This window comes from Aethalodelphis obliquidens, unplaced genomic scaffold (genome assembly GCF_003676395.1).
Source record: "Aethalodelphis obliquidens isolate GAN/ISIS:26980383/991018 unplaced genomic scaffold, ASM367639v1 scaffold25, whole genome shotgun sequence".
Lineage (NCBI taxonomy): Eukaryota > Metazoa > Chordata > Mammalia > Artiodactyla > Delphinidae > Aethalodelphis > Aethalodelphis obliquidens.
In genome coordinates this window covers 34,388,057-34,400,544 of record NW_020837969.1, presented here as the reverse complement: position 1 = coordinate 34,400,544, position 12,488 = coordinate 34,388,057, and the positions used below count along the sequence as shown (strand labels likewise).

Genomic DNA, 12,488 nt, shown 5'->3' with positions numbered 1-12,488 from the left:
AAAATTATAATTGTTATCTTTTTTATTTAAAGTTTCTCAATTTTCTATAAGATATACAAATGAAAATAAATTATTTAATACTGTTACTTTTTTATTTTCTGGGAAGAAAGTGAATTAGGAAAGAAGCAAAAGTTAAAGAAAACCAAGATTTGCATCTTCCAATGTTTACTCTTTGGGTATTAGTTCTCTGGCTAAAAATATATAGACAGAAATAGTTATCCTTTTTCTTGCCATGCTTTAAAGGCAACATTTAGGTTGACTGGTCCAGGATGCTATGGATCAGACAAAAGTGAAATACTGAAATAATCACTGAAGATTTAAAATTAATATTTAGGGGAAAAACGTTACCCAAACCAGCAAGGTCATTTCACACTTATATGGAAACATCACTTTCTCTTCTTACTTTACAAAGGAAAAGAAAAAGCACTAAGAGTTAAGCTTCTTACTTCCAAACCTTAGGATTAGTTCTCCTTATTCTCTCCCTGCAATTCTCAATCCAAGTAAAGTAGACAATAGCAGTTGCAGATGCAGAAAAATCTTATTAATTTATACTAAATGTACAAAAAAGCTTGTCCCACTACTGAATTCATGAATTAAAGATAGCTTATCTTCCAAACTATGCCTCTGAGTAGGTGATTTCTCTAAGTGGACTATCTCTAAGTAGATGCTACTAAATGCTTAAAAGTGTATGTATTCCAGTATTCTAAATACATATAAAACAAATTCTTGAATGTATTTCTAAACCTCAGCAGCTAACTCTCAAATATCCTTATCAACAGCCAATTGAGTACACAAATCCGTAGTCCTTGTTTCACTTAGTAATGTCAGTGTCTTCTTAGATTTGAAGAAGGTTCTAATAAAAACAATCCACTTCTATACCTTTCATTCTCCAGTCAAGGCCGACAGTGATACAGACAGTGAATAAATGGTCTACATATAGTCAAAGGAATAAAGACAGTTCCTATTTTACGGATAGGAATGTGACTTTAACAATCAGTTAATTTAGCTACAGCCTTCAGGGCAGAGGCAGCAGGAGCAATCACTTTAGTCAATATAAAGTACACTGACACAATGTTAATTGGCAATACGGAAGCTAAGAGATAATTATAATTTCTAGTGCATCTAGTCTCAGTGATTTATTCCAGAACTTGTAAGTTTATGAAAGATACTCCAATTGTAAGTGAAAATGCTTGACTTCAAACCCTGAAAACTTTGCTTTATTATAAGAATTGAAACGGAGAAATGACCTATCTTCATAAGGTATATCAAAAATTAAATAGTTTAAAGTTGCTTTTTAAAATAGTAAATACAAATATAGACCATTAAAATCATAAACCAGAGTCAGTGGTCAGTGCTGTAATAATGAATGTCCAAAAAAAGCACCAGAGACACACCACAAACTCCAGTGAGATTTGCAAATGTTTCCAAAACTAACCATAAAACTATACATGCCCTTCATCAAGAAGCTTAGAGATCAGGTGTATAGGAAGGAGAAAGAAAAAAACTAGCATTTCACTTATTACAATGTACACTGACATAAAATCTCAGTGACAAACCATGAGCAATTTAAAGAAAGTATACTGTCATACTATGGAACTGGAAAATGGAGTAAAAGTAACTAAAACAAGAGTAAAGAATATCATGCAGTCATTAAACATCATGGCTTTTAAAGAATATTTGATAACATGAGAAAATGCTCACAATGAAAGGGAAAGACAGTAGGAAACAAAACTCTGTAATGATTCCAATTTGACATAAAATATTGTACAAATAGACTAGAAGGAAGTAAATCAAACTGTTAGTAACAGTTATCTCTAGGTAATTAGAGATAACTAGGTGATTTTCATTTTCTTCTGCATAAGTTTCCATATTTTCCATAATAAAATGTAACTTTCACACATTGAGGAAAATAGCCCTTGTTATAAGAAAGAAATTCAAGCATTTCCATCAGATTACCTTGTGAAGCAATGGTATCAGGGTTACAATAAAAATATCTATTGGAGAAGTGTACTAAAACTCTCTCTCGTTCTTGGGTTTCTCCCACAAGAGAAAATGCTTTAAAGAAATACCTAAAAAAGAATTAAGGGGGAAAAGGTGAATTTTTAGAAAATGTTACCATACTCTCTATGTTTGATAGTTAAAAGTTAATTCATTTAAACATAAGAAATTAACAATACAAAGTAAGATATTCTATATTTTTAAAAAATCACTTACTAGATGGCCATTCAATATAAATTTATATTGATGTTTATATTATAGGAACTGTCAATATAAAAGATGACAGAGCAATAACATGGTGGCCAATACATCAAAAAAAGCCTTGGGAAGGTGGATGATTTCCACATATGTTAAGTGTCAAGTAGCCATTTTAAAAGATCAGTCAGATAAAAACTAAAGAACACAAGTCTGGATGCATAACCATGTAGGCTATGTTTTAAACTTTTTTTTTTTTTTTAATTTTTTGGCCATGCCACGCGGCATGTGGATCTTAGTTCCCCAACCAGGGATCAAACCCACGCCCCCTGCACTGGCAGTGCGGAGTCTTAACCACTGAACCGCCAGGGAAGTCCCCTGTAGACTATGTTTTAAAGCTTGACAAAGATCACAGGTTTTTGTCATTTTGTTACTTGACTGTAATCACCACCGACCCACTATTAAAATTACAATTATATTGTCTTATGCACAGTAGATTTCTTTTTTATTATTATTCAAACAGAAAGCTGCAAAAATTATAATGATCCTCATCAGTTCACTCAGTCCCATGTTATTTTTTTTTTCATCTTGAACTTTTGTTAGCACTTTTAGGAATTCATCAGTTTTCCATTAGCACAGTAGATTTCTGTTAATTTTATTTTGCCTATTATCACCACCATATATTATTAACTTGCTACATGAGGAAGAAATTGGAAAATAAAACCCTAATTTATTTCTTAAATTAGGAATACCAATCTAGATCAGAGTCACTGAGAGTACTGTCTATTATACATGTATCCAGGACCCTCACTTGACAAAGTAGATGCATTTACCTAAACATGAGATGGGAAGGAAAAAATCATTTAAAATGCCCTAAGAAATCTTACTTTTGAAAGAAACATACAATAAAACATATTTCAATGATGAAAGTGTTGCTGTCTTCCTTATCTGTAGTTAATCTAAATTATGTTGATCTAACTTTAATTTTTCTTAACTTTTTTTTATAAACCATATGAGAGAGTAAAGCAAAAATACAGATCCCTCCCCCACCCTTACCTGTTTTCATTGACAAACCTATGAGTACCCTTGATTCACGCAAAGAGCCAGAGACTAACTCACTGCTGTGCATTCTAACGGAACATCCTCCCTTCACCTCCCAGGCCTCAGTTTCCTGATTTGTAACACTAGAGCATTACACAAGATGATCTCAGAATTCCTCCAGGCTGTGACACGTTATAAAGTTTATAAGATTAAATGCTTACTGGGTTTTACCTTCAGCTGCACTTAGAAATTTATACTATGGTATCGTGTGAGACATGAGGGTCAGTGTGTTTCCAACACCTTCACTTGAACAGATCAGCAAAAAGTGCTACTGTCTGAAACAGTTTTACAGATACTTTCTGCTGATTATTATGTTGATATTCATTTTTATCCCATTCATTAGTTAATTCCAAAGTACTGTCTTAAAGGGCTATTTGGCTATTGTAAAAAATGATTAGGGAAAATCTAATTCTACAGTCTGTAAACTGTGCCTTTTTAAGGCATTCAAAAACCAGATTCCCACAGATTCCATTTCTCCAAGACTTACTTTGCCACCATTCTTAACTAGGTCGTCTATTTGGTGCAGGATATGAATTCATGTGTGATTTCATAAAAACAATATATTTTTCCCACTTTCCACCATGTTTAATATCTGTAATACAATCTGAGCTAAGATCACAAAGTAACTGTGGGTTTAAAAAAATAAAAATCAGATTTTAGCTTCAGCACATTATTTTCTCTTCTCAGAATTAATTATTTAGAAGCAAAGAAGAACAGAAGTGATGTTTAATCATACCTGAGAGACTGATCCAGTGTCATTCCTGTAAAATCAAAAAACTTCAAATATTCTTCCGCAACTAGTTTGCTAAATTCATTGCTATAAGAAAACAGAATAGACTTGGTTATTAAAATTGAAGCCATCAGAACACACACATACCCCTACAAGGATACACTCTGACGCCATCCTTGGAATGGGACATACTTCTTGCCTAGGTGCTTTGCCACATCCGATCTTTTGAATCTGTCTAGTTGATAAAGACGTTTGGCCAACCTTTTGGCTGCTTCTACGTTGCTGCTGGTACCATTACTGAGACTTCCTGAGGTTTCCTTTTCCAGAATTTCAGTACTCCCCATTTCAGAATGAGCCTCTAGCAGTGTTGTTTTCATCCCAGCATTGCTGTGAGAATTGATAAAGAAGGAAACAAAAGAACAGAAAAGATTGTTCTTGTGTGGCAAAAAGGAAAGTAGCTAATGAAATTATCACAATATTGTAGAACAAATGAAAAAACTATTTTAAATGATAGCATCTTATGCTTAATTATTCATAAAAATATTTTCAGTTGCTATATTTTAACATACTAGAGAAGTGATTACTTAAACCCTAGATGAGCAGTTCTCAAACCTTTTGGTCTCAGGACGTTTATATTCTTGAAAGTATAGAGAACTCCAAAGACCTCTATGTATGTAGGTTATATCTAGTGATATTCACTGCATGAGTAATTAAAACAGAAAAATTTAAATATTCATTTAAAAATAATAAATCCATTTCATGAATATAAATAATACATTTTTATTAAAAAGAACTATATTTTCCAAAACAATAACATAATATTTAATGAGACAAGCAACAGTGATTTACATCTTTTACAAATTTCTTTAATGCCTGGCACACTAGAAGACAGCTGGATTCTCACAGCCATTTCTACATTCACTCAGTAATAATACATCATTTTGGTTGAAAGCATTAAGAAAATCTGGCCTCACAGAAATATTTAGTTAGAAAAATAGGGAGCATTTTAATATCCTTAATTGTGGATATTCTTTTTTCATATGATGATGCCAAAATAAAACAAGTGGTAGTCTCTTAAAAGTTAGCTGCAATATAGAATCTAAACTTGTATCAATGAACTTTTTGTACTCATATTAAAAACGTCTCACATGGGCTTCCCTGGTGGCACAGCGGTTGAGAGTCTGCCTGCCAATGCAGGGGACACGGGTTCGAGCCCTGGTCTGGGAGGATCCCACATGCTGCAGAGCAACTGGGCCCGTGAGCCACAACTACTGAGCCTGCACATCTGGAGCTTGTGCTCCACAACAAGAGAGGCCGCGACAGTGAGAGGCCCGCGCACCGCGATGAAGAGTGGCCCCCACTCGCCGCAACTAGAGAGAGCCTGCGTGCAGCAATGAAGACCCACCACAGCCAAAAATAAATAAATAAATTAATTAATTAATTAAAAAAAAAAAAAGTCTCACACTTTGAATGCATCTTACCCAGGCATGATTCTGCCACATGAACTGGTCACTTGCAAAATATCTGTTGACACATTTTATTGTTTTAAAAAATAACATTTATTAATGTCACCACTAATATCCTCAGAAAAGTCTTTAAGTACTGGGAAGCTGCCAAACTTTTGGTGGTAGATACAAGTTTTCCAAAATTCTAATTTTGATTGAAACTTAAGTATTACCATTGGCAACAAAAATTGATGGTTGTTTTCCTTAAAGTAATTAAGTAACTCTATTTTCAAGAAAATGTTTGCCAAAACCACAGTTTGTCAGACTTTGAAGGAAAATGGCATTTCCATGAAAAAAGCAACTAGTTTATAGCTCACAACTCAAACTACATGAGTGCTGTTCCTAGACAGCGCTTCATGCATATTTTCCATTTCATTGCATGTGAAATTAAAAAGGCAGGTACCCAAGTGTTGAAAAGCAATTAATTGGTACTGCTTTATCAAGGACATCTTTAGGTGAAACTGCCCTTTATTTTTATTTTGAATGCATGGCAATGAAGAATGTAACAACTAGAACAGTTTGGTGCTACTACCTTGATTTGTGCTAAGGCCCCCACCATTGCTTTTGTACCATCAGTGTGTATCAACACAGTGAAAAAGGAAAACAATGCTGCACTGTTATTAAAAAAATAATTTTGACTTCACAAACCCATTGAAAGGGTCTCAGGAAGCCGCACAACCACACTGTGAGAACCTCTGCTCTAGCCAGGTGCTGCAGCATGCATCTGTAACACTAAAACCAATAACACTGTGATTTCCAGACCTTCCTTTGGACTTCTAACAGAACAAAGCTATGTTCATGGTAAACTACTTGTGCTTAAGTAGTCTTCCAACACACTTACTGTAGACTGTAAAGCAGACATAGAATTTTTCTGCAATGAACCAGAGAGTAAATATTTCAGACTTGCAGGCCACATAAGGACCCTGGTCACACATGCTTCTTTGTTTTTGTTGTTTTTTCACAACCTTTAAAAATGTAAAAGCCATTCCAGGCTACACTGAATCCTAGTCTGCAGGCCCTTGCCCTATCCCATAGCTCTTTAACTTGGCCTGAATTGTAAGTAGAGAACAATTTATTGTCTAAACGAGGACACTCTGAAAAGGAAACAGGGATGATAAAATCATTAAATATGTAGTTATAATTGTTACAAGGTAAAAAAAAAAAAAAAGCATTACCAATAAAAAAAATAGTTGTAAACTTATAAAAATCATTACAGCAAAGTGAAGACATTTTTAAACAGAACTGCTTAATCTCTATTTTGTCACTTGTTCTACCTAACTTACAATTTCCCATTTCCCACTGATCCACCAACTAAGTGGTAGCCTGGCAGCTTCACTATCACTCAGTGCAGCTGGGCTACTGCACAGCCAGCTGGTGCACCAAGGAGCGCCTGGGGGCTGCAGAGTCCCCGGAGTCCCCAACCACTGCCAGACTCTAGCAGCCCCTCTCCAAGCTCACTTATCAGCAAGCACTGCACAAGCTATCTCTGAAAGGAGCTTTAAGGGGAGGGAAAAGGGAGAGAGAGTATCCCACATAGTCTTTTAGACTCAACTATGTGAAATTTCTGTTCAATGCACATGTCAACTCACGCATTCCAGATGAGACTGTGGAGAAGCGGGAAGTACAAAGTGGAGGGTTACAAACCCATGCTGACTTATTCTACTGCAACTATTAATGATAATACTTCATTTTTTTAAAGTCAAAGTCAAATGCTAAACCATAGTCAACACCAAGACAACAGACACAAACCGGAACTGACGCAGGCAAACCAAGATGTTTGGTAACCCTCCCTAAGCAATCAGCCACCTTAAACAATTTTCCAAAAGAAATACCCACCAATTAAAATAAATTGCTTCATTATGATGAATTCTTCACGTAAATACATTTAAATTTTTTTCATCTTAAACTTTACTTTATAAAGTTCACATTACCAGCCAGTTTTGTGAAATTTACGCTATCAGAAAACTGAATATTTAATTTTTATATACAGCAAACCTGTAAGTAAATTCATAGAGGACACTTCTTTTAAAGGTCAGCTCACACTTTTGTGTTTTCCTAAATAAGTGGTGAAAATGTAAAATATTTACTCTAAGAACTAGTTGAGTTACAGTCAAGTAGTTTTTATAATTATGAAAAGAAAATCCCTGGAGTTGTGCTCCCGCGCATTCTCTTACTCCGCATATTAGCTATTGTGTAGAAAAAACAATGTCAAAGAAAGGATTTTCTTCTCAATTAAACTGCTACTTAGCATTGTTCACTTCTCAGGGCAAATTCACGGCATGTATTTAATCACTCCATAAAAAAAAGTAATTGTACCACATACATAGTACTGCAAAGATGTTGTTCAAATACAACAGACTTACCCTAACGACACTGTATTTTTTAAATGCGGTATTGATTCCTATTCCTTATGTTTCTCATTCCGCATGTTTGCTGCCTCTTTCTCCTATCCTGCCCAGTCTATTTCACCTCATTTTCCTCACATTCACCAGAAGGAGGTAATTTAAAAATGTGTATGGATCAGACTTCTCTGGATCGTCTTGAGAAAACCTTCAGTAAAAAGGAAAATAAGGAATAAAATGAAGATAAATACTTCCATTCCTAGATGGCTTCATTCTGCCCCATTCACAATTTATGAAAGAACATGAACAAGAACAGAGATTGCCCCTTTTAAGTCAGAAAGCCTGGCGGTATGATGGCAATACCAACTCACCAGCAGTACGACAGACACCAAGAACCCATATCTTGGAGCAAAGGGTGCGCCTGGGCCATGCTTCCTCTCACAAGCCCCTTCCCAGGACTCTTCATCCCCCATCTCCACTGTCTGCTGGTCCACTAGGGCTTCCAAGGACCTGGCTCCCTGTGAGGTCATTTGACTATGACCTCACACTCTCGCAAGTGTTTACTCTTGGGGTTTCTGTATGTTTTTACAGTACTAATAAAAACAGAAGCCAGAACACAGGGTCCACTGTATACCAAGAGCATACACAACAATGGCAGCCCTGCCTTGTTCACACTTGATAAAGCAAACTGGATGACCCCTCTCAGCAGGAGGGACACCCCCGTTTTGTTTCCTGGAATACACAAGACATTGTCCATCTAGTCTGCTGAGTGTTAGATGCTTCCAATAGTTTGAATTTTCCCTTCTTTTCTACAGTTCCGCTTTTCTTCTTGATCAAGTAACTTAAATCTCCTAAGGTGAAATCCTTACCAGTCACTTAAATATAGAAGAGACTTCCCAAAAGCTTCTCCCTGTGATATATATAAATGCTTCACTAAGGCCTATACCTCACACCTCCAAACATATGTGGTTACACTCTATCATCAATATCATCAAAAGAAGGATCAGATCACTGAGTCTGACCACCAAGTCTTTTCATAACCTTTTTATCATACTGATTACTGCGTTTTCCAAAAAAAATTAATAGGATACCCAGTTAAATCAGAATTTCAAATAAACAAAAAACAGTTTTTAGTGAAAGTATGTCTCAAAAATTGCATGGGGCATACTGACACTAAAAAAATTATTCACTATTTATCTAAAATTCAAATTTAACTGGGCATCCTGACTTTATCTGGTAACCCTATCTCCCGAATGCTTGTTCTCGATCAGACTCCTTCTGGGTTTGTTTCAACTTGCTTCTGTGATTTAATTTTTATTCCTACTATTTTTCTATTGTCTTATCAAGATCTTCTCTCAATTGACTACGATCTGCTGACTCTTCCCTAATGTCCTTCAAATACAAAAGGAAAACCCTCTTTTCTCTGTATTTTCACCCTTCCTTCCCAGCCTGCATACTGCCACCATGGATGTGATAAAACGTCTCCTTCACAAATATCCTACACAAGGTAAAAGCCCATGCTCTGCCGCATGTCGTTAAGGCCCTTCACAAGCCAACCCCAACTGCCCGTTTAGACTGGTCACCTCCATCGTCTTCATGCTTGGGCTGCACAGAGATGTAAGCTGTGCTCTTACACCCCTTTCCCACGTCCTTCCTTTTGCTGCTCCTGTCACCCCCACCCTAAAATCCCGGGGTTCCCAAAAATTCTGCAAACTCAATGATCCTACAAGAACCCAAGTGAAATAACAGCTTTTCTAAGACTCGTACTCCAACCCCCCCGGCTGCATTCTCAGAGCACCTGGATATTACAGCTCTGCTTTTTTAAAGTCCCACCTCTCTCACCTACCACTATCTTAAACTTCACTTTGTATCCACATCAGAAGAGTAGGCTGAGGTTATTCAACAGCCATCTGTTGAAAGAACGCAGAACTGAGCAAGCAGCTGTTTCCACTTCCTTTGAGGTCTTCTGCGTTCTGCCAGCAATGACATGGGGCACTAACTTTCTAGTTCAGTATAACCGATCCTGAAAAGTTCTAAGGAGACTGACATCAGCAGAGGGTACCAGATACACTGTCTTAGTTCATATTTTCTTTGAATTTAAATTTTTTAAATGTCTTTAAATTTTTATTTAATTGTGGTAATAAAACTAGGATAAAAAAATAAACTAGGCTAAGGTGCATGCCCTGCATTTAGAAAACAACCACAGTCACCTAGTTCGATTTCATACATAAGCTAGTCAGAGGCAAGTCAGAAGAATCCCAAAGAGGGCGAGGAAACAACTCCAGTCACAAGTGGAATAAAAGGACTGCAAGGGAGCACTATGACCCGGCTGCCATTCTGCAAGCTGAGGATGCAGTCACAGAGGCCTGAAACCAGCAGACCCAGGGAAGCCAGAATGAAGTCAGTCAAGAAGAGCTCTAAGTACAACACCGTAAGTGAGATGCACTTAAAACCCAGAAGCATAAATCGCCTCTAAGAAAGGAAAGGAAATCTTCTTGGCCACCATTATCTATGGCCTTTATGTCTCAGGCAGAGTAGAGATAGCACCTAATCTAATCTTTTAAAAACATATTCCTTTTATCAAAACTTTTTAAAAATTATTTTATTTTATTTTTCATTGAAGCATAGTTGTATTAGTTTCAGGTGTATGACAAAGTGATTCAGTAATACATACGTATATAACTATCCTTTTTCAGATTCTTTTCCCTTATAGGTTATTACAAAATATTGAGTATAGTTCCTTGTGCTATACAGTAGGTCCTTCTTGGTTATCTTTTTTATATATAGTAGTATGTATATGTTAACCCCAAACTCCTAATTTATCCCTCTCCACCTCTTCCCCTTTGGTAACCCTGAGTTTGCTTTCTACGGCTGTGAGTCTATTTCTGTTTTGTATATTAAGTTCATTTGTACCACTTTTTTTTTAATATCCCACATATAAGCGATACCATACAATACTTGTCTTTGTTTGGCTTACTTTACTTAGTATGATAATCTCTAGGTCCATCCATGTTGGTGCAAATGGTATTATTTCATTCTTTCTTATGACTGAGTAATATTCCATTGTTTATATAAACCACATCTTCTTTATCCACTGCTCTGTGGATGGGCATTTAGGTTGCTTCCATGTCTTGGCTATTGTAAACAGTGCTGCAATGAACACTGGGGTGCACGTGGCTTTTTGAATTATGGTTTTCTCTGGATATATGTCCCTGAGTGGGACTGCAGGATATGGTAGTTCTATTTATAGTTTTTTAAGGAACCTCCATACTGTTCTCCATAGTGGCTGTACCAATTTACACTCCCACCAACAATGTAAGAGGGTTCCTTTCTCTCCACACCCTCTTCAGCATTATTTGTAGACTTTTTTTTTTTTTTTTTTTTTTTTTTTTTTTTTTTTTTTTTTTTTTTTCGGTACGCGGGCCTCTCACTGCTGTGGCCTCTCCCGTTGCAGAGCACAGGCTCCGGATGCGCAGGCTCAGCGGCCATGGCTCACGGGCCCAGCTGCTCCGCGGCATGTGGGATCTTCCCGGACTGGGGCATGAACCCGTGTCCCCTGCATCGGCAGGCGGACTCTCAACCACTGCGCCACCAGGGAAGCCCTATTTGTAGACTTTTTGATGATGGCCATTCTGATCAGTGTGGAGTGATACATCATTGCAGTTTTGATTTGCATTTCTCTAATAATTAGCAATGTTGAGCACCTTTTTATGTGCCTCTGGGCCATCTGTATGTCTTCTTGGGAGAAACGTCTATTTAGATCTTCTGCCCATTTTTGTATTGGGTTGTTGGTTTTTTGATATTGAGCTGCATGAGCTGCTTGTATATTCTGGAGATTAAGCCCTTGTTGGTCACATTGTTTGCAAATATTTTCTCCCATTCCATAGGTTGTTTTTTTGTTTTGTTTATGGTTTCCTTTGCTGTGCAAAAGCTTCTAAGTTTAATTAGGTCCCATTTGTTTACTTTTGTTTTTATTTCCGTTACTCTAGGAGATGGATCCAAAAAGATATATTGCTGCAATTTACGTCAAAGAGTGTTCTGTGTACTTTTTCAACTAGGAGTTTTATAGCATCAAGTCTTACATTTAGATCTTTAATCCATTTTGAGTTTATCGTTGTATATGGTGTTAGAAAGTGTTCTAATTTCCTTCTTTTACATGTAGCTGTCCAGTTTTCCCAGCACCACTTATTGAAGAGACTGTCTTTTCTCCGTTGTATATTCTTGCCTCCTTTGTCATAGATTAATTGACCATAGATGTGTGGGTTTATTTCTGAGCTCTCTAATCTGTTCCATTGATCTATGTTTCTGTTTTTGTGCCAGTACCATACTGTCTTGATTACTATGTAGTATAGTCTGAAGTCAGAGACCCTGATTCTTCCAGCTCTTTTTTTCTTTCTCAAGATTGCTTTGGTTATTTGAGGTCTTTTGTGTTTCCATACAAATTTTTAAATTTTTTGCTCTAGTTCTGTGGAAAATGCCATTGGTAATTTGTAGGGATTGCACTGAATCTTTAGATTGCCTTGGGTAATATAGTCATTTTGACAATATTGATTCTTCCGATCCAAGAACACAGTATATCTTTCCATCTGTTTGTATCATCTTTGATTTCTTTCATCA

General features: G+C 36.5%; 1 protein-coding gene across 3 annotated transcripts in view; it reads right to left on the bottom strand.

Annotated features, from left to right (window-relative positions):
• The window catches only part of PSD3 (pleckstrin and Sec7 domain containing 3), a 565,935-nt gene that overhangs the window by 297,401 nt on the left and 256,046 nt on the right, over positions 1-12,488 (bottom strand). For 2 of the 3 annotated variants that reach the window (XM_027122996.1, XM_027122997.1), the window contains exons 5-7: positions 4,217-4,411; positions 4,031-4,111; positions 1,957-2,069 (exon numbers count right to left, since the gene is read on the bottom strand). In XM_027122996.1, coding sequence (XP_026978797.1) covers positions 1,957-2,069; positions 4,031-4,111; positions 4,217-4,411 — 389 coding nt within the window. Of the gene's footprint in view, positions 1-1,956; positions 2,070-4,030; positions 4,112-4,216; positions 4,412-7,892; positions 8,922-12,488 lie in introns of those variants that run through there. The other variant, XM_027122998.1, reaches the window with a different exon arrangement.